This window comes from Oreochromis niloticus, linkage group LG9 (assembly GCF_001858045.2).
Source record: "Oreochromis niloticus isolate F11D_XX linkage group LG9, O_niloticus_UMD_NMBU, whole genome shotgun sequence".
NCBI lineage: Eukaryota > Metazoa > Chordata > Actinopteri > Cichliformes > Cichlidae > Oreochromis > Oreochromis niloticus.
The window spans coordinates 12,210,763-12,232,359 of NC_031974.2; the positions used below are offsets into that span (position 1 = coordinate 12,210,763).

At 39.3% G+C, this 21,597-nt stretch overlaps 1 protein-coding gene across 3 annotated transcripts in view; it reads left to right on the forward strand.

The window, feature by feature from the left end:
• gpr158a (G protein-coupled receptor 158a) overlaps positions 1 to 21,597 on the forward strand; it is an 87,156-nt gene that overhangs the window by 6,198 nt on the left and 59,361 nt on the right. For all 3 annotated transcript variants that reach the window (XM_019363018.2, XM_019363019.2, XM_013264241.3), the window contains exon 2: positions 12,297 to 12,402. In XM_019363018.2, the coding sequence (XP_019218563.1) occupies positions 12,297 to 12,402 (106 nt within the window). The remainder of the gene's footprint in view (positions 1 to 12,296; positions 12,403 to 21,597) is intronic.

Here is a 21,597-nt window from a genome sequence, read left to right on the forward strand (position 1 = left end):
GGACGTGCGTTTGCGATAGATCGACCTGTTGTTTCTGCAAAGGTGCAAGAAATCGCACCTCTCACACTTCGTATCTTTCCTTTCCAGTCTGTCTCTTCAGCTGCACTCAAAGCACAGGGGAGACAGCTTAGCCCGCACAGAGAGGACTGGCTGTTTCCAAGTGTGCAGTGTGTATCAGTGTGTGTGTGAGTGTGTGAATGCCATTGTTGGAGGTTCAGACATTCTTCAGGATGACACTTTGTAGTCCTAATTGGCAGATCACTCTAACTTCAGATAGAAACTCATGACAGCAGAGGCACAAATAAAGAAAAAAGTGTTAGAACAAACAAGAGAAAGTAAGGGAAGGAAAGTGAGGCAGGCGCATTACTTCAAGCTCACCTTTCACAACACAGACCTTAATTGCTTTGAGGCTGGAGCTCAGGCAGTTTCGCCGGCAGCAGCAGGAATAAGGGAGATTAAATGAAGCTGAAAAGCAAAACTAAATGGTGAAAAGTATGCATTTTCAGCTTATCTCTCCAAAAGGCCAAATAGGTTCTAACTATATGCAGGATCCTCTACGTTTTTGCTTTGCCTCTCATTTTACTATTCATGCAGCTCTGTCTGGACAGCCCGAGTGCTTTGTGATACCCAGCGTCTAACAGAGTGGGAGGCCTGGAGCTCCACGAGGAGCCAGCAGCATCTGCTTCCATGGACTCCATCCAGAAACAAATGGGAAGAAAACCCCACAATTCCCGAGGCTAAATGCAATAATGTTTGATGCTAAACTGAGATGAAAGGTGGTAGGAGTGAAAAAAAAATGCATCCAAGAGGTAAATTAGATTTGCAGCTAAGCATACCAGCAAAGAGAAATCTAAACTGTACACACAGAAGGAAGCTTTTAAACCCGATGAGCAAAAAACGAGTCCAACCTTGTAGATTTTCCATTGAGTGAGACCTGGAGGAAGCAGGGGTTAAATATCCCCGAGGCGCTGCTTCTCTTACTGCTGACGTCAGTGGGACTCCGCTGCTCAGTAAGGTGGCCTGTCAAAGCCTTCAGCCAGTAAATGTCAACATTAAGGAAAATCGAGCTACTCAGGTTGGATTTTTTTGCTAATAACTATGTAAGGTTATCATTTATAACCTGGTCTAACAGAGTAAGGACAGAGTGCTGTGCTGCGTTTGGAGAATTTATAAAGATTTGGATTGTTGTTAGATTCCATAAATTGACAAAAATACAGGAACGTATTACGTAAGATAACTTATAATAAACATGACAATTACAATGAGAACATAACCCTCAGCGAAGACGACAAATAGAAGGAACTGCAGCTTTAGGATAGGTGATATGTAATACACAGAAGTGCTGCAGCTGGTCCTTTTCCATGGAAGAATCACTCCAGTTTCATCTTGTCCGTCAGGAAAATGTTCATGTTTGTACAATTTGGTATATATTTTTACACAGAAATGAAAAGTACCCAGAACTGAGTGCTTAATTCAGCAAATCTGTACTGTCGCTCAAATGCTTTATGATCATTTATCATCATTTATTCATGATGGCTAACATACCTCCTTCTGACTTTGGGTTTGGTCATTGGAAGAAGGGTTTTAAAGGGGCAGATCACTGCAAAAATTATCAAACTATTCCTGCAGTGTTATGAATCTAGATTGCTTTGGTGTGAATTGCACAGTTATGGAGAAATAGGAGAATTACATGGCACTGGTGGTAGTCAATTAACCAAAAATACATTTAGAAAAACTCAGCAGCAATGTCTCTTTCCAAAAATTATGACTTGGTTAGTTTAAAAACAAAAAAAAGGATGTGGACAGTAGAAAAAATAGTTCCTATATTCAACCTGCAACAGTCGTGATTTATGGAAAGAGACGTTGCAGCTGTATTTTGTTGTTATTGCTTTAAGCACCACAAGGCAAGTGTCATTTACTTCCATTATATTCAAGAGAAGGTAGACATCTCTACAGCAAATATATTTCCAAAACTGGGAACTCACACCAAAACAATCTAGATGGATAAACAGCGCTACAAGCCAGAGGGAGAAAAAAAAAATACAGAAATTGGATTTTGGGGTGAACTTTCCCTTTAATGACATGAGCGTACCAACTATAAGAGAAAGTGCCAGCACTCTGAAGAAGAAGCAGTCTTTATTCGCTTTCTGTCACAGCCACTTCCCCACAGGCGCTGTGTCTTTTTTGATGACCAGAGACAGGACTCAATAAAATAACCCAGGTTGCACTGAAATGATGGTAGACAAGCAGCATCGTGCCCGGCGGCTCGACTCACATTTTCTACGTGTCCTGTCAGCTTAATGCATTTCCATCACGTAAGAGACATTTTCCTTGAGAAAGCTGCACGGGTTCCTGCATTGTGATGGTTCCATGGCATAATGCACAAATTGTGGCCTTCTAAAAGGACAGCACCGTGTTCTTGTCGAGACCCGGAATAGGGGAAAAGTGCAAGCAAGTTCATGCAGGCTTGCAGCTCCTTCGGCTACACTGCTAAAGGATGACTTTTACGCTTTTGTATTTTCCTCTCTTTTGCATTCTTTGGTTTAAGGGAATGTTTTGCTTCAGTTCCAGACAGTATGTGAATACTTCCATCATTCAGAGTTGCACTTTGCTACATGTGGCACAGGTCTGCTCAAGATGTGTTATGTAAAAATACTCAAAATATTTACCTACATTAGGTGAGGGTGCCACGTGGATAGAGCATGCAGAAGGTACATGTACAGCATGCCCACCGATTAAGTCATTGGACTTTAACCTCAACAAAATAATCAAACACTGATTTTTTGCTAGGGAACTGGCAGGTTAAGTGTCATTTAATTTACAAGCACCAGTTTCAGCTTCATAACAAGCATCCGACAATGTGTATAGATGCGCTGTGGAGTATTTATTTTATATTTATATAAAATAAATAGTATTTATTAGCCGTTACCAGTGCTTTATCAATAAAACTTGCAACTGTACAATAACTATCCAGATAACTGTCTATAAAGCAATTTTAAAACAATCAGTAAACTATTTTAAACTATTGTTTTATTATTTGTTAAAGGTCAAAAACATGAGCTAAAGTGAACTATTATTTAATGAACTATTAATTTACTCTTCAATAGTTACTATAAAGGATTACCCCTTTAATGAGTGACATGCTTACGGTTTGGAGCTATGATCACTAGCTTCTTAGCTAACTAAATGGTGAAGGGATAGCGTCTACACATCTGAAATAAGGTGCTTTATGAATTTATGGTACCTTCAAATTGGGTTGTATTTACCATGAGAAGGGTAGATATTGGAACCCAAATTCTTGTGTCTTGAGATTGACCTTGGATTTTTTGGCAACAGTTAGCTGTGCTAAGCTATTAAATCTTGGATAAGTCTGTCTACAGAGGCAGTAGGCAGTGGAGAGCATAAATGAGATCTTCTAGAACGTGAATAGAAAGTGAATAACGTTCTGCAACTTCAAGTCACTACAGGCAAATTAACTGCTGATGATGAGAAGTGGGCAGTACCTGAGATAAACCTTTCACAACTTTAAGGTGAGTAACTGAAGCAAATGCCAACATGAGAGAAGAACAATGTTCATTGACATATTACTTGGTAGAACAAATGTGAGAGGATCACACAGGCAACCACAGCCTGGAATGGCGCCATCAACTTCAAAGCAGCGTGTGATAAGTAAATCGTTTCCAGTGTGTACACAGCTTAATGGGTCATTTTAGCCTGCTGGTAAGTAGTTGCTAGGCAACATGATGAGGCTATAATACATCACGCATAGTGAAATTTTTGTGGGTGTAAAAGAGATGTTATTTTGTGAAATTAAATTAGATTAAATTTATATAGGCCCAAATCACAATAATCATTGCCTCAAGGTGCTTTATATTGTGAGGTAAAGACCCAATGAAACTCCAACAGTTAGAGAACTCCATATGAACAAGCACTTTGGCGACTGTGGGAAGGAAAAAGGTTCTTTTAACAGGAAGAAGCCTCCAGGGGCAACAATCTGCCAAGACCTGTTGGGGATGAGAGGAAAAGGAAGAGAGCAGAAGGAGAAGGGGCTTCTTAAATCTTCTTATCATCTTAAAATGATAGCGGTTTTTTTAAGGTCTTGTACTTGGATGAACACTACAAATAGGCCATTTTAGCCAATTGGTAGGTGGTTACTAGGGAACATGATGACATCATAATATCTGATATGTATAAGAACCTTTATGGGTCTAAACTGTACCCATGTGCCAAATGTAATTGCTCAGCTTGTGATTGTGTAGGAGGAGCTTGTAGTAAACATTTTAAATGTTAACCCTGCACAAAGAAAAGAAGGGACTTAAATATATTAAATATGTTTTTTTATTCTTTACACAGTTAAAAAAATGACTGAAAAAGTGTCGTGACTAAAAAAATGTTAGCTAGCAGTTAAACATGCTCAAACAAAGAAATTTTAGTATTTGAAAGAATAGGAGTGAAAAAATAAGAGCATGTAGGAAACTGAGAAATTAGCTGTAACTGTAAATTAAAGACTTAAGCAGGGGTGTTGAACTCCAGGCCTCGAGGGCCGGTGTCCTGCAGGTTTTAGATCTCACCCTGGGTCAGCACACCTGAATCAAATGATTAGTTCATTACCAGGCCTCTGCAGAACTTCAAGACATGTTGAGGAGGTCATTTAGCCTTTAAATCAGCCGTGATGGATCAAGGTTACATCTAAAACTTGCAGGACACTGGCCCTCGAGGCCTGGAGTTCAACACCTGTGACTTAAGGTATCGCAGTGCTTATATGCAATGAACACTTACACCAGACAGCTGTTAAGTATAAGTAACATTTCACATTTGGTATTCTATCAATGTCACATTGTTTTAACATGACTAAACATTTTTTTTAAAAAGTAGACCTACAGCTCAAAGCGTATGAAATTCAGTGTTCACTGATGAATACATCTAAGACTGACTTATAACAAAGAGGACACAGGCAGGCCTTCAATGCAAGCATCTTTTGATGAATATCCTTTTGTGAATATAAGCTGTTATGCAGATATATCTACAGTCAGCTTCTTAATGTTTGTGTAGCTAACATTAGCTCAGAAAGAGTCAGTCAGAACGACCGGAGCTCCTGCTGGTGGGATGCTCCTCTCTTTGCTGGCCTGGCCTTTAGACCCACAAAGAATAGAGGATGAAAGGAGAAAGCACTCTGTTTCCTTGGGCACCACTATCTCTTGCTCTCTGTGATAATCCTGTCTTTATGCCCGAGGGCCTTGATGGCCACCATGATGGCTCTGCCACATGCTCCTCATTGCCGCTCTCAATTACGACCCAGTCTTTGTGCAGCACATATCCAGTCAACACCACCGTTTCCAACTCTGCACACTTGCTCTTTTTTCATTTCTTCTCCCCCCCCCAAAAGCCATTTTATACACCATATGTCCTCTTTGACTGGGAAGCTAAAGGTTGCCTGGGGAGTTGGGAATAGAAGGGGAAAAAAAGAGAAGCCGACTGCAGACTATTTTCCTCTTTGTGCAGACTCACTTTTCAAATGCAAAACCTAAGCAAATGTTAATACTTCAGCTGCCACTGAAACTAACAGTTTCATGAATCCTCCATCACAAAAAAATCGGCGTATTCTTGTGCGTCTGCTGTGTCTCAGTGCAACATTTCCAATCCTTATTACATAACAGCGAATTGGAGGTAATTTCTCACACGAAACAACCAGCAGTGCAGGAGAAAGCAGCGAGGTCAGTTTGCCCCAAGGCAGGACCAGAGCAGCAGTTATTAATAACAGAGGTACAGCCAAAGAGAGCATTGCACTCACCTGGTGTCCACTGGAAACTGGGAATAGTAAACCACCTCTTATACACCTGGAGAACATGCCAGAGCAGCAGTATTTGTGTATGCGTGTGCATTATTATTTTTTATTGCTATTTTGATAACATGTATATTTTTTTTATTTATTTATTTTTTGGGACAAATAACTAGTCTATTCATGCACAGGGAAACACCAGTGCAACACATCCCCAAGTTTTAGCTGCTTGTTTTGACCCTGGAGCTTTTACTTACTATGCTAAATAAGTGATAACACTCTAGCATGGATTACCAGATGGACAAAGACTGCCGTAGGCCTGCAGAGCCTCCGCAATGTCTCATGCTGTGTGTCAGTTGTGGTAATTTGATTTGTTTGGAATCCCGGCATTAAATGAAACCATCAAGGCTTGTAGATGGCCTTAGCATTATCACCTGTCATGTTTACCAGTGACAGTTTATGTAGCCAGATTCCCTAAATAAATTTGAATTATCTACATTATGGACTTTAGTTTGACTTAGTTTAGCTTACCCCACTACCTACAAGGATATGCACCTGTCTTACTTTATGAAAATGGAGGGAGGGATAGTTAATTTCTTAATATTAGGTCAAAATAGATTTGGTTGTTGTGATACAACATTAGATATTATGTTTGGAACAGTAACTTATTCTAAGGGTTGCTTTAGCAATGTGTAGTAATATTCCCTCCTGTTTATTTTTCATATTTCTTTGATTTTCTTTTTCATTTCATGTTCTATTGTCTCAACTGACTCTGTGTGTGTGTGTGCTGAAGAACTCTTGTGTTCGAGGACTCAGATGCAGGAAACCGGGACACAATGGGAATCTTTCATCCAAAACGGGCAGTGCTCTCGCAGTGAAGAAGTCAGTGAAGCGACTATTTCCAGCAAGGGACTTACAAAAGTCCAGAAACAAGCAAAGGTCATACATGAGGAAGAGATTTAACATGAGAAAGGGGGAACTGAAGGATAGCTAATGTTGTACATACTGGGTTTCAAAGTCAGCCAACCAAAAATTAAGTATTGTCTGGCTCTGTTTGAATTGTCCAGTTTTTCACTCATATGGTGTTTGGACTAACTAGAAAACAAGTGCAGACAGCTGATGGTAGGTTTGCTCCAGATATCTGTCACTAAAACAATAGCAGAACATCTGCATCATACTTGGGGCCAGGGATATCTCACCGTTGCTGTTTCTGAATGATTGCAGAGTGCAATTGAAACTTATCTCCCCACAGCATTTAAATAAAAATGATAAGAACTGTATCTGCTCACAAAAGCATAATAGAACCTGCGTGGTGCGTGTGATGATTTTGTAGTGCACTACAGTGGAAGTTTACAGATGAGATTTTGAGCACCACTATAAAATGGTGTGGGCATGATATAGGGCACTATATGGTTTACAGGTGGACAGTTTAAACACACAGATGGAAATAATAAGACTGTAAGCCGGTTACAGAGGAGGGTCCTGTGATGAAGCTGTGTTTTCTTTTGCTATGATATTCTGAAATATCCACATTTTTTTTTTAACGCTTAATATAGATCAGTAAATTTTGCCTTTCCTTTGGTACCTGCTGCTTCTCCCACTTTCAGTTTGTCACAGGTGCAGTTTGTTTTATTGCATTCTGTCATTGCTTTTTTTTTTTGTTAAATTACATAAACCATGAACTCTGTCTTTTATTCTCCCCAAAAAGTGATACGTCAACATTGACAGCGTCTTCTGCCACCTGCTGTTTTGTCTATTGTTTAGTTACAGTAAGACATGGTTCAACCAAGGTGTTACTATGGAAACCACACTTTTGCCTGGTCTCAAAACTCAGCAGTATGGGACAAGGTGTTTGTATGAGTTCCAGCTCATGTGAGCACAGAGTATGCCAACTGCCATCTAGGACTGGATTGCTAATGCATGAAGCCATAACTAATTTTAAATTAGTCATCAGTCTAAACTACATAGAGATCTGTAAACTTTGTAATATATCATATTATTTAGTTAGTTTAGTCTGTTACTGTTACTGTGTTGGAGCAGCTGTAACCCACATATTTTCCTTAAGGATTATTAAAGTATTCTGATTCTGATCATTAGGAGTTGGTGCACCTCTATTGTATGATATGACGGAAACCCCAGAATCGTACCAAATATCTGATCAAGTACTCTTTTACATACATGTTTGTCATCTGTCAAAATGCCTTATTATTAATGTTAAATTACAAAAACAGGTTGAATAAGACGTGAAGAGGATTGTTCATTTAAAAACAGGCTGCAGATAACAATGTTCTCCAGACCATGACACTTTAACAAAGTGGCACCAGGGGCTAAATGCATTAACAAATCATTGGGCAGTAATTAAAGCCTTAATAGCCAATGATCATTAGTTGAAACTTTCATCATGTACACCCTGAAACAGATCTCAGTCATGAATCACCAGTCAGCCACAACACTAAAACAGATGAGGTGAATAGCTTTGCCAGCATAGCTTCTGCCAATTAAAATTTAAAGACAAATTCTGACGTGTAGACAACTGAGGTGTAGAGCACACCCAAAAGGTCTTGTGGGGTATCTTTGCTATAAAGTGATTGTAGCTCAGGAGGTAGAGCAGGTCATACACTAACTGAAAGGTTTGTGGCTCGACCCCTGGCTGCTCCAATCTGCATGCCAAAGTACCCTTGAGCAAGATACTGAACTGTATGTAAATGTTTTGAAAACAGTGCTTGTATGAATGAGGCAAGTAGGATAAGGTTTGTAGAGTAGAAAACCCTATTTAAGAACCAGTCCATTTACGAAGTGGAACCAGACACAGCATCGGTGTTGCGCTGATACACATGGGAAATAAGCTTGTAAAATAAGATAATGAAATAAAAAAAAGTTAAAGATACAAAAATGAACTACATGTGCACTCTACAAGTAGATGTAATATACTGTTTTAGCAAATGATAAATAAATCAGTGTTTATATGAAGTCAGATGTAATTTGTTGTTATGTGTTTTTATGCATGCACAATATACATCAAAACTAAGACGTAATGGCTGAAACTGCGGTTGTCACAATTCATCTGGCTAAGCTTGGTTCCCAACATTTATGTAGATTTTACTGACTAATATTAACTACTTAAGCATGAACGCAGACTGTGTGCACTCGCACTTCATAGCGATGATTTTCCTGATGGAAGAGGCGTACTGTCGCACTTCAAATTTTCTTCAGGAATGGTTAGAAGACCATGACAAAGATCTGAAGAGGTTAACTTCTCAGACCACCACACCATACAACTTTCAGGACTTAAAAACATCTACTGTGAAGGTTTGGTGCCTGATACTACAGAAGAAATTCAGAGGTGTTGTAGATTTCATTGATGGGGTCATAGTTATTTTGGTGGAATTAGGGGGATTTCTATTAGGCAAGTTGTCTCAATTCTCTGATGAGAAGCTCAGGAGGAAGAATGAGGCATTTACTAATCATTAAGTTAGTGGTTGAACATTGGCTCCTATAATGCATGTTCTTGATCTTGCAAATGAGCCAAGCTTTGGTGTCATTTTGGCTGATTGTGCACCACTCAGTTTTTGTAACCTCTGACGTTTTGCTGTAGGTAAAGTAACATTGGAGTTCATGGTGTGATGATGTCACCTTTAGTGTACAAAGCCCATAGTATAATGTTACAATAATGGCCCGCAGGTATAATGGGACCCTGTTTAGGCAAGATACTAAAACTAAAAGTGGTTTGGCATAAAAAAGAGACTTGAGTATGAATGTGTATTAATAGACAAATAAGGCTTGTATTAAGAAACCACTTTGACACTTTTGTAGCACTTTTCTACATCATTCGAGCACTCGATCAAACCATCCCATCGTTTCAGGAGAAAGGCAAAACAGACTTTTTTGGAAAAAAAATGTTGTATTTGATGTTGTGGCAGTATAAAAAAAAGATACAAATTACATATTTTAATTGCCCAAGATCAGCTTACGGGTTAGGGTTAGTATTTCGATGAGAACTTAGACTTAGGTGATTAATGCGGTGGTATATGATGTATATCCATACTACAGTTCAGGGTCGAGAGTTTAAAATCTACACCACTGTTTTTGTTTTGTTTTTCTTTAAACACAAAACACAAATCCTGGAAATTGGGAGACCAAAGTTATCTGTTAATCCTATAACAAAATAAACCCAATGTGAATGTCAGTGTTCAAACAGGCATCAAAGAAGTTAAAGGTCAGTGCAAAGTCGGCCGCTGATTTATTTGCAGGGAAGCAGCTGCAGGTTTTGCCTGATTAAATAGATAACAGCGCTGATTCGCCCGCTCACTTCAGAGCAGGGTTTTGTGTTTATATTCATCCTGATCAAATAACAAAGTGTATATTTGGTGATTTTGTTCGAAAGCTACACGGCAACGCTCGGTTTTCTTTCCTCTTGTGTCGGCTGGTGTTTATGTAAAATGTTGTGTGTGAGAAACTTGAAGGCGCTGAATGCTGGATCAGAGAAATACCTTTTTTTCATATGTGCACATTATCTTGGTGTCATGACACTCGTCCTACTGAGCTATAACTCTCCAGAGCATGTCTTCCATAAAGTTTAAAGTCGGTATAGATTTTCTAACAACACTTGCCTCGGGCTGTGCTCCATTTTTAAGTCTACCAAGAGAGAAAGCCTGTAAGTGGGCTGAGGTCGCTGAGAGACAGTTTAGAGTTTCTTGTGGATTTGAAGTATTTTGTCAAGCTTGTTTAGTTTTTTTTCCTTGTATAGTTACACATATAGTATACAGCATTATGTAACTGTCTGTTGGTTTGTCCTGTGAGCTGCACTTGTGAAAGGGACATATGCCACACCAGTGAAAAGATTTGTCAGAATCAAAGGGGCTGACCTTCAAAATCACACACGGTGACCTTCTCTTCACAGAGCTTCAGAAAGCTAAGTAAGTCTAAATCCTCAGCAGCACCATTAGAAGGTCCTGCCTGGCTCAGCTGGTCGAAACAGAACAAAGAGTCCAGCCTTATGGAGCCGCCGTTGCAGAGTGTCTCGTTGTGATGTAGTACACAGCTAATTGCATCTCTGTCAGGCTGATTTCTGTCTTAGGAAGAAGAGATGAGACATGAGGCAGACAAATGTCTGTTTTTGCTTTATAACATGTTAGAACCTATTAAAATTTCAGTTAAGATTCCAAGTACAGGTTTGTGCAATTAGATGTTGAGGATTTTAAGGTAGTGTAACTCAGCAGTCCCCAACCCACGGGCCACGGACCGGTACCGGCTCAGTGAGTCGTTCGGTACCGGGCCGCGAGAGTTGCGGCTCGGGTGTGAAATTTATGGTTTTCAGGGTTTTTATCGGTTTTTAGCGTTATTTTTTAATCTTTCTTATTGTTAACTCAGTTTCCCTGGGTCTTTTCCCGTGTGTTATGAATAAATCTTCTTTTTTTCGTTACCGGTACTGGTTTTAATTTGTTGTGTCTATCCGCAGCACCTTAAAGGCCGGTCCGTGAAAATATTGTCGGACACAAACTGGTCCGTGGCGCAAAAAAGGTTGGGGACCGCTAGTGTAACTTAACTGTACTTTTAAGTGAAATTAGTAGGTCAGACAGTAACATACAGCTCATAATGTACTTGCTTTATCTACATTCCTCAGTTCAACTCTTCTAATTTGAAAAGCTTCTATTTAGAAAACCATCCAAAAAAATCCCATCCAACACAAATCAATCAATCAATCAATCAATCAATCAATCAATCAAAGGGTTAATTACTTTCCTCAACAGTGGGTTTCAGTTGGTCTTACTACACTTTGTTTACTCCGTAGTCTTTTTGTTGTTTTCGGTTTTGATTACCTTGCAAATATAATTGAGTTTGCACTTCTGTTGAGGTTTTATTGTTGTTCCAAATGTTTCAAGTTTTGATTTTTGTGTTTGTTGAATGTTTGGGTTCATCTTTTGATTTTTTTATTCTAGCAGATTACAAGCTTTATTTTTTGTGTCCATTTTTGAGTCTTTGATTCCTGTGGTTTCTTGTGGTTTTTTGTGATGCCAAGTTTCAGTTTTACATCCTGTGTTTTGGTTCATTTCTTTGTTTCTTGTAGCAGTTCCCTCAGTGATTCTTTGTTTTCTTTCTGTTACTTTCTGATTTACTCTGAAGGTTAGTTTTCTCTCATGTCCTGTGTTAGTTATACCACGTGTGTTCTACTGTCCAATCAGACCTGTGTGTATAAATAGTCCTGTCGTCACAGGGAAGCGTCTGTTGTGCTTCGTTTTTTGCACTTTTTTCATGTGTCTTGGTTTTCACATTTATATCGTGGACTTTTTCAGTCTGAACTAATGGCCTTGTTTTGCGTTCAAACCTCCACACTCTCAACTTTTCTGATATACAATGTGCTTAATTTCAAAGTGCTTCAATTCCACAGCTGTTTACCATAACAATCAAAACGCGAAATGTTAGAAAATCATGTAAAGCTCTAGTTGTGTCCAAGAATAAAAACATGGAGGTAGAAATGACCCTAATAGATCTCTTTTAATGTCCTTCCATCTTGCAGGGGAGTGGTTCGAGTGGACATTAATCTACAGGATGTTGATATCGACCAGTGCTCCACTGATGGCTGGTTTGCTGGAACCCATCGATGCAACCTGACCACTATGGAGGTGAGTGTGCCAAGCATAGGGGCTAGATTGATTTGCTCAGTTAAACTGAACTGTAATCCACACCTACTGTGTCACATCTACACAAGGCTCCAAATGGAAAACCAGTAAATCTGTATGTCTTGTGACAAATGTGGGGATCCGATTCACCTTTAATGATACTGCTAACAATATATAACCACTAAACTAAAGTGTACAGTGGATACAAAGCATCACTTGATGTTTATCTATGCGAATATATCCCACAGCGTGCCAAGGCTGCAGGGAAGATTTATGTTTTTGTCACACATGAAGCTTTGTTAAAGGCAGCTGCAGCTCGTCTCAGCTATTACCTCTGTCAAGGTTGCGTTGTCATGAAATATGATGTGTTTGTCTGACACTGAATGCACAGCTTTGCATGAAACTAGGTAGACAGAGATGAGCCAAGTAATTTTGTAGTCATTAGGCAACTGATAAAGTACACAGACCTCCTTGGTTCAAATCTTGAGGCTTTGCTTCCAGGGTCAAGAAATATATTTAACTCTAAGTATAACTGACTGGAATTCAGACGGAGGGTTATACTCATGTTCAGCATTGGCAGAGTAGAAAATAGCTCTGCTCATGAAAAACGTCTTGTCTCAAGGCCCACTTGGAAAAGATGATAAAATTCTCAGTACTGTTATTTTTAAGAGAATGTCAGACATCCACATTCACCATTTTGAAAACTATTATCATTAACACTGAAGTTAGGTTTCGAGTCACATAGTCATATTACTTGGCTTGTTTTGGTCAACTTCTTGATCTGCGGTGTCTAATTGCACCACTTTATTCAAGTTAGCTTGATTAACTCAGCATCAGAAAGCGTGAGCACCTTTATAAAAGCACAGCGCCGTGTTTAGAGAAAACCAAACATCTTGTACTAGTCAAGCGTGGTGGTGGAGGCATGGGCTGGTTTTGCAGACATGTGAACTGGGCACTTATTCTGGAGTCAAATATGAGACCATCTGTCCAACAGCTGAAAGTGGGTCATGCAACAGAACAATGATTACCTATTTTAACTTAAGTTTTTGCTGGTAAAAGTGGTTCAATAACCTAGTGGATAGTAGTTCTTCTTTTTCTATATGACTGGTTTAAAATGAGAAAAGTATGAAAATAACACATATTGAAAATAAAAACTCTACAGAAAGTGCAAAAGTAAAGATTTACAGTTTCACTTATTAAATAATTAATAATGCCATGTTATGTGCAGGTCATTAAATTTTTATTCCTGCTGTTAATTGCAGTCCTTTATTTACCTGTCCTGCTGTCTAGCTAGCAGCTAGTGTCCTGTCCGTTTCAGCCTCATCCTTAAGACTGATAGATTTTGAAGAGGTGCCGTAGATCAGGCTGCTTCATAATGCATGTGATGTAATGGATTGCAGTGAGCCTCTTTGAATAATTAATCACTCTCTTTGTCTGAGCACTTGCACCTCTCTGTGGACAGTCAATGCCAGAGACATTTGACATAGTGCCTCTGTGTCGGGTGACTGCGAGGAGAGAAATGCTTGGTTAATGGCATGGATTTTAGCCGGGTTTGCGGAATAATGTGTGCTCACACCACGGGAGCATGTCAGGAGCGTGCTTGCTCAGAGCTGAATGATGAAAGCTGTTGTGGTTGTGGCACACTACAGGATTTGTCCTGTGTTGCTTGACAGCTTTATCGTGCGGAGGTGCTCATTATCGTCATGCCTGCTAGATAAACGATATGGACAGGGAGAGCAACTGTATATGTGGATGTACACTGACCAAGAGCAAGAGTACAGCCACCTCATTATCAGTCTTTGATGTGGAATGCAGAGGTTGTAATTCATATGTTTTGCAAGAAACAAAAAAGCAAAATCTTTGTATCTGTTAGAGCCTCTTTCTGGTCTTAAAGTGCATGACCAGGCAATTTGGGGCTGATAGAGGAGGCAGATGTTTCTCGAGCTATGGATAGAAAGCATGACTGCAGTGTAATCAAGTGTTTTAGGATTTTTTGTGTGGTAATGCTGTAAAAAAAACACCGAAAGGGTTCCCCTGTATTTGCAAATAGGCATTCATTTAGTTTTATTGACTGTTTTTTAAGCTGTACAGGTATTCCCTCTTCATGTGCAGCAATTTGTTGTGTAATGGGTTTCTTTGGGACCATTTTAAGATCCATGTAAGGCGTACTTTCTTTGTTTTATTGGAAACAAAGCACTTTGTTATGATGGTGTTGGGGCTGTTTATTTAGTGCAGCATTTCTTTTCCACCCTCAGATGCTCTTTATAGCAGCATTTACAGCAAACCCGTCACTACTACTTAGTGTCCTTTATGCATGCATCTCGCCATCATTATTCGCATAGCAACTACGACTTCCATGCATCGCGCTTCCGCTGTTTTTCATTTGCATCTTAGGAGCGGCTTAAGTGGCGCCATTCCAGCAATTGAATTTGACAAAATGCAGTCGCTTCCAGCCGCCCTGCCGGATTTCCAGGCCTCTCTTCCCTCTCAAGCTGCTGTTTGTCCAGCCGAGCGTACAGGCAGCCCAAACTCAGATGGAGGCAGATGACATGGATGACTGATCCAACAGGCACGCACACTAAGACAAAGCACAATGAGGCTCGGATTATTGACAGGAAAAATACAACAACCCCAACAGCATCCAAACCCTGTGGTTATTTGAGGGCAATGCTGTTTTAAAATCTGTCAATATTTGTCTTTGATTCTTTAGTTTGTATTTTTGATTTCTTATGTTATATTTGAAATATGTTAAGTTCTTGTGTTGTTATTATCATTTAGGATTTTGTTGAGTTTTAGTCTAGTTTGTGTTTTACCTGTGTCTCCTTGTTTATGAGTCTTTTTCTGTTTGTCATGTGTTATCTCCTTGTCTATATAGGTTCCCCCTGTGTCTCTCTCCTCTGTGTCCCTTTCCCTCTCTCCCTTTCTCTGTCTCTTGTGTCAGGCATGCATGTCCCAGTTCATGTGTCTCCATGTTTCCTGTTTTATTTTGAAAGTATTGTGTTTACATGTTCAGTGTGTTTAGTTTTGCTTCCCCCGTGGCATCTTGCTCATTTGTGTCAGCTGTGTCTCCCCAGGTGTTTCCACATCCCTCATTGCCCTTCTGTGTATATTTACCTGCTCAGAATCATGATCATGTCTTATTGCCATAGCTTAGTTTTTCCCAGTCTAGGTTTTAGTTTTCGTCCCGGTTCGCTGTGCCGTTTTGTATTCACGTTTTTGGCCAAATAAACGTCTCACGTTTGGTTACACCTTAGTTTTTGTCTCTTCCTTGTCTGCGTCCATGCCACAAACGCACGGGCCCGCCCGCCGTGACAACTTCATTTTAATTTCACCATTTCTTTCAGATTTCCAAACTGTGTGTGGAATCATTAAACAATACCATTTTGAAGGAAAAAATATTATTTGCCAAACATTTTGTGACAAATGGATATCAAGATGTCAGCAACTGCCGTGCAAGCTGATGACATAATCTCTGGGGAAGCAACTGAGTGATATGGAAGACTCACAAAATAGCAACCTGCTCAGCTGTTAACACACAGGATTCCTACATAGAGATTGTGTAAAAGTTTTAAGTCACACCTTCTCTGTATCTTCCTAGAAAAGACCTCTTGCTTTTCAATCCAGTTTTTGGTTCAACCTTTATTCCCCTGTTTCTCTTCCATAAGAATGGCTTCTTGACAGCTACTCTTCCATTGGGATAATCTCATTTAGGTTAAATGGATCAACTAAAAAGGTCAGATGCATCTCTCAGGTCCTTTGTCAGGTCTGTTAAGTCATGACTTTCAGATACTTTTCATCTGCTGTAGACAGTTTTTTTTTTTAAAGGCCTGCCACTTCTTATTTTGTCGTCTCTTTTGGTCAATTTCCTCAATTTTTTTAAGGACACATTGCACACCATGCTGAACTATACCAGGATTAGTGCTAATAGCTTTTTGGAAATCACCTCATTGGTGCAAATATGCTGCACTATGCCTTTTCAAACTATGCTATCTTTGGCATTTTGTAAAAGTGTAACTAAAGAAGGATGGATGGCTTTTGCACCATACAGTACATTACTATACACACATTGCCTTAGGAAATATCAGCACTCAAGCACTTAAAACCATAATGCGAAAAATAGACATAAAAGAGGAAAGGAAACAGTACTTCACATAATGAAGTATTTTTACATATTAATATTTTAATATTTTATTTATCATAAAAATACATTTTTGCATTTATTTAACATTTATTTGTTAGGTTTTTAATCATGTACATGATGCAGTTACTGGTGCAGGAAAATAGCACAAGTAATGTTTCCTTATATTGCTGATGAGCTCAGGGTTTTCTATGCAGAAGATTACATGCTAGGCATTGCACATACATCACCATCAGTTTACAGGAGCAGGCTTGTCACTGTGCTGCTGTCAAAAAAGTAGTATAGCAATCAATTTAATTATAGACTGCATTTATTTAGCTAGGAGCAAACACTGCAGTTCCTTTGATTAGGGATGCAGGTCTGACTTAAACCAATCATGATGAAACTACACAATGAACAGAGACGAGCGCGAAGCCCACGGATGATCAACCCCAATCTCACCTTAATTTCCTGTGGAAAAAGTGTATACACTCTTGTTGGGGTTCTCATCTCTCACTAATGGCACTTCCATTAGTGCGTTTCAATGTTCTCCAAAAGTCTAGGACTTTGCTGCGCCGGGGTCAGCTTTCATAAGAGAATGTGGCTGTGGATGATGATGAATGTTTCAATCAATTAGCTTATTGCTGGGAACAAGTGGTGGGGCCCAGGGGGATCGTAGCCTGTGAAAGGCGATGACACATTACCTGAATGATTACGCCACCCGCCGCAACAAGAACTCCTGACTCTGTTCTGTGCCGTTTCTTTTTGAGGGATGCTGAGTAAGATGAGTAACCTCTCACTCAATTTTATTAACTGGAAATAGTTAAAAAAAACAACCTAAAATACAAACACACACACAAAAAAACAAAAAAACGCACTCCAAGGGCATAAACCTCCACCAAGGCAGCTCAGTCTCTGGGCAGTATTAGTATCGCATTTATACATATTTGTTTGTTGTTGTTCTTTTTAAATGCACTTTAAATTTGCTTATTTGCTTTGTTGAAACCCATTTCAGCACACCTGATTTACTTTTATTGTGAAGTATTTATTTTATTGTTTTGTAAAATTGATTTAAACATTATTATTAACATTATAAATAGCTTTATATAGCAGTCTGACCTTCAGATCAATCTATCAACCTTGAAGGAGAGGTCAGAGGTCAAATGTGACATGATATTTAAAATCTTTTTATAGTATTTGTTGACAATATGCGCCATGCTTTCAAGGGTCATCCTGTCTATAAGGCTTTTTGTCAATTTTCAACCAATAAGTCATCAAGTTCACCTTGAAGCCCTCGGTGGATGTAAGCCAAATCGTAATGGATTGTTAACATGACTCCGCTCTACACCACTACAAGGTTTTATCAGAATGTATTTAGTTCTTGACACGCAAACACTACCAAAAACATTACCTCCTTGGCAAAGGTAATGACAGCAACTCAAAGGTTTATATTGGTGTATTATAATATTTTGGTATCTGGGTTTCATGATTTTTTATTTAAAATTAAAGCTATTATGTTAAATATTTATTACTTAATTACATTTTTTATATGAGAAAAAAGGAAATAAACTAAATTAGTCAGCCAGTTTAGAAGGCTAACTCTGCTTTTTCCTATCTTAACTTTCTTTTCCTTAATTTCTTTTTTTTTTTTAAAGATATCTCACTCCAGACACTGAAGTAGAAATTCAAGTTGCTGTATGTGCTTGTTTTGACAAGAATTTTGAATGGAACAGGATTTTCTGCATCAAGCTGCATCAACCTGTTCAAAACATACATAGCACATCCACGAAAGCACTCAGAAAACCAAACCGCTGCCTCGGTGACGTTGCAGGGTGATGTTTCATGGCGTTTTGTGCACTCAGCAGCATGTGCGGTTTATTTTTGCCTCACCGTGGTGCTCTGTCTGCTGTTGAAAAGCTGAAATGGTTATTTGTGCTCTGTCTGTTGAATCACTGTTACATCTTGACCTTGGATCACAAGGTTGTCCTGCCCAGCCTGTTATCATCTCAATCACATGCTGATTCCTCCGCCGTGCACCCAGCGCTGCTGAATTAATAACGGCATCAGTGTTAAACAACTGCTGCTAGCCTCCTGCTCCGTCTTATCTCACCTTCTGTCCCTCAGCTTTTCTGTCTCTCCCCCTCACCTACACATATGTTGTCCTCACATTAGGACATTGCAGTGGCTTCCATTTATTTCCTGGGGGCTCATCCACTATGACCGCGTTGTCTCTTTCAATCTCCCAAACTTACCACAATATAAATTAAAAACTAAGCAACATGTTTTAGTCCAACAATGAATAATTAACCATGCAAAGACCAGATTTAATTGGTTTCTTCCCCCACATTTTCCCCCTAGTATAGCCCAAAATAAATATTTAACGTCATGGCTACAATACACCAGTGGTCTCCACTTGCAGCTGATAGTTGGTTTGGATTGATGCCCGATCACATTCCCACCATAAACAAACTGCTCTGGAGTTTTTTGAGGAGTATGGTTCAAGTCTGGTTAGTTTGGTGTGATTACTGTGCACAAATGAACTGCACCAATGACGAAAACAAACCAGAGTCTGATTCAGATGGACTAAACAGAGCAGGGATGAAAACACCCTGAGTCATCACTCTAACCTTAATCTTAATAGGAAAGTTTAAAAGTAGTTTTTGAGTTTTGTCTGTTTGAATGAGAATTTTCTGTGTCCTAATTGTTAAGACTTTGGAGGGAGAACAATTGTCCCATTTGTGCTCATCATTCTTGCAAATAGTGCCGGATCACATCGCTGGCACAAGAAGCACTTTGTCGTCGTTTTTTGGTGTCAATTTTTGCAACCTCATGTGTATTGATGACACACGTTTAAGATCGTTTAATGATCTCAGTACATAATCAAAGATAATTCATAGATTATACAGAAGGAGATGTTGCAAGAGTTTCAAAGATGAAGCTTTCTGAAAAAAAATCCAAAACTTGTACTTGCTTCTATTTTTGTCTTTTTTTAGTAATACCAGCGCTGATGTGGAGTTTTTGTTTAAGCGGTGACACCTATCATTTACGAGAATAGTGCAGCTAGTGCTGGTAAAAATGGTACATAAGTGTGGCGACATCACTGTTTGCGTGTGAAGCGCCTGATGTGGTGAGCATAAATGGGCCATTAGACTCGGAAGGTTTTTGGCCCTGCAGTGGTTTTACAAGCATACTATATTTGGTCCCTTCAGCATGAACAGATTTCTGTCCTAACATTACGATTAATGCAAACACACATCCTGCAGTCCCAACAAGCTTGAAAGGAAAACAGCTGATTGGCCCCAACAGCCCCACTGGGGACCTACAGTACAACACAAGCCATCCATGTCATGCATTGTTTCCCTGATTTACATCTCATTGGCCTGCAATCCGTCTTCGCAGCCTGCCTATAACTTACCAAGATCAGGCAAGTAAAAGGCTGTATATTGTACTGGCAGCTATGATAACGTGCCCTTTATTTGCATGGCAGTGGATGCAAAAGAACATGCAAATCTACTGGGAGAGTTTACTTGAAAACATGAGATACAGTCCCTTAATTTGGCTCATCTATTCATTTAACATTTAAAAATGACATATGACGGGTTAAACTGATGGGGCTCATTTTAAAACGCTGACATTCATTAATCAGGGTGTCACAAATAAGATTGATTTGAGTTGTATTTGCATGCAAATGTTTTAGACCTCATTCTGTCCCATAATGACTTGTCTTTTGTGCTTGCAATCATTCGAATATGCAAAATTGCCATTTTTTCCTCCCTAAAATACACCGTAATTGAAAAACTAGTGTTGGTACTTTTCTCCTGCTAAAATGCCTGTTCAACCCAACACTGAAAGCAATTAAACATGCAATTAAATCTTACTTTATATTCAATTTGTGTAATTTAATAGTTTTGTTGCTCATTTAAGCTTGACAAGGGGCTTGGGAGCACAGAAAAAAAACATGTACTTTAAGTGTTTTTTGGAGGGTTAAGTACATTATTGCTGGTCATAACTGGTAATATATCCAAATATTCCATTTATCCATTTTTTTGGCACTCCAAAAATATATAAAGACATGGATATTTAATGCTGTGCAAAGAATTGGTGTATTTTTGTGGTCAGTAAAGGCGCTTTACATGGCCTACTTTTGAGTTACATCCAAACATGTCATATTTTTTTCTCCACTGGATCTTCATGTTTCACTCGACATGGCGTACACTCAGGAAAATCCCAGAGTCCCCCGTGGGAACGTGATCCACATTAGCTGAGCAACATTTATCTGCTTGTTTCTCTGACAGCTTTCCCGTCCAAGTGTTCCCTCTGCACTCATTCAGCAAAACCGCTTCCCTCTTCATCTGCAGGCCTGCCCGCGTATTGTAAGATAAAAATAGCAGTTGTTTTAGCACCTTGGGAATTCCCCTGGTGTTAGAGACTCGGCATCGTTGTGGGGCAGAGATTCCCTCAAGACGCACATGTCAGGAATGGCGTCACACCAGGCCACGGTCCTTTCAACCTGTGCATTCTGGGTGAAGAGGAGCAAGTTTTAATTAATTACACTTCTTGCTTTGTTGCCTGTTGAAAGAGTATGTTGGACGCGATTAACAGGGTAATTGATAATTATCTACAGTGATCTCAGCAAAAGCTGTGATTATGCTTCACAGTTGATAAGATAGAAAGGAAGTTTGGAAATCCTTTTGTGCTGGTGAGGTATGCATCATTGTAGCAAAGGAGGAAGAACTTTAAAAGCCGAAAGATAATGCAACTCTCTTCCCACTGTTGAAAGAAAGATTAAGGAGTTTCTTAAGGATGAACAGCGATCGAGATCCATCTGCAGCTCTGCAGATGGAGTGTTACATAGTTTTGTGCTGGAAAAATAGTTTCATGAGACTGATAGCTGTATTTGCAAACCGGTATGACCTATTGTTACGTTGAAAAAGTGCAATGTAAATTGTGCACTGTTGTCAAAATGGGCAACATAGACTTTAGATTTTAAATACATGCTTAATGTTGTATAAAGGGGATTTCAAGCCAAATTACAATTTTCTCCCAAATATCCAAACAGCAAAACCTAAAAACATGACTGA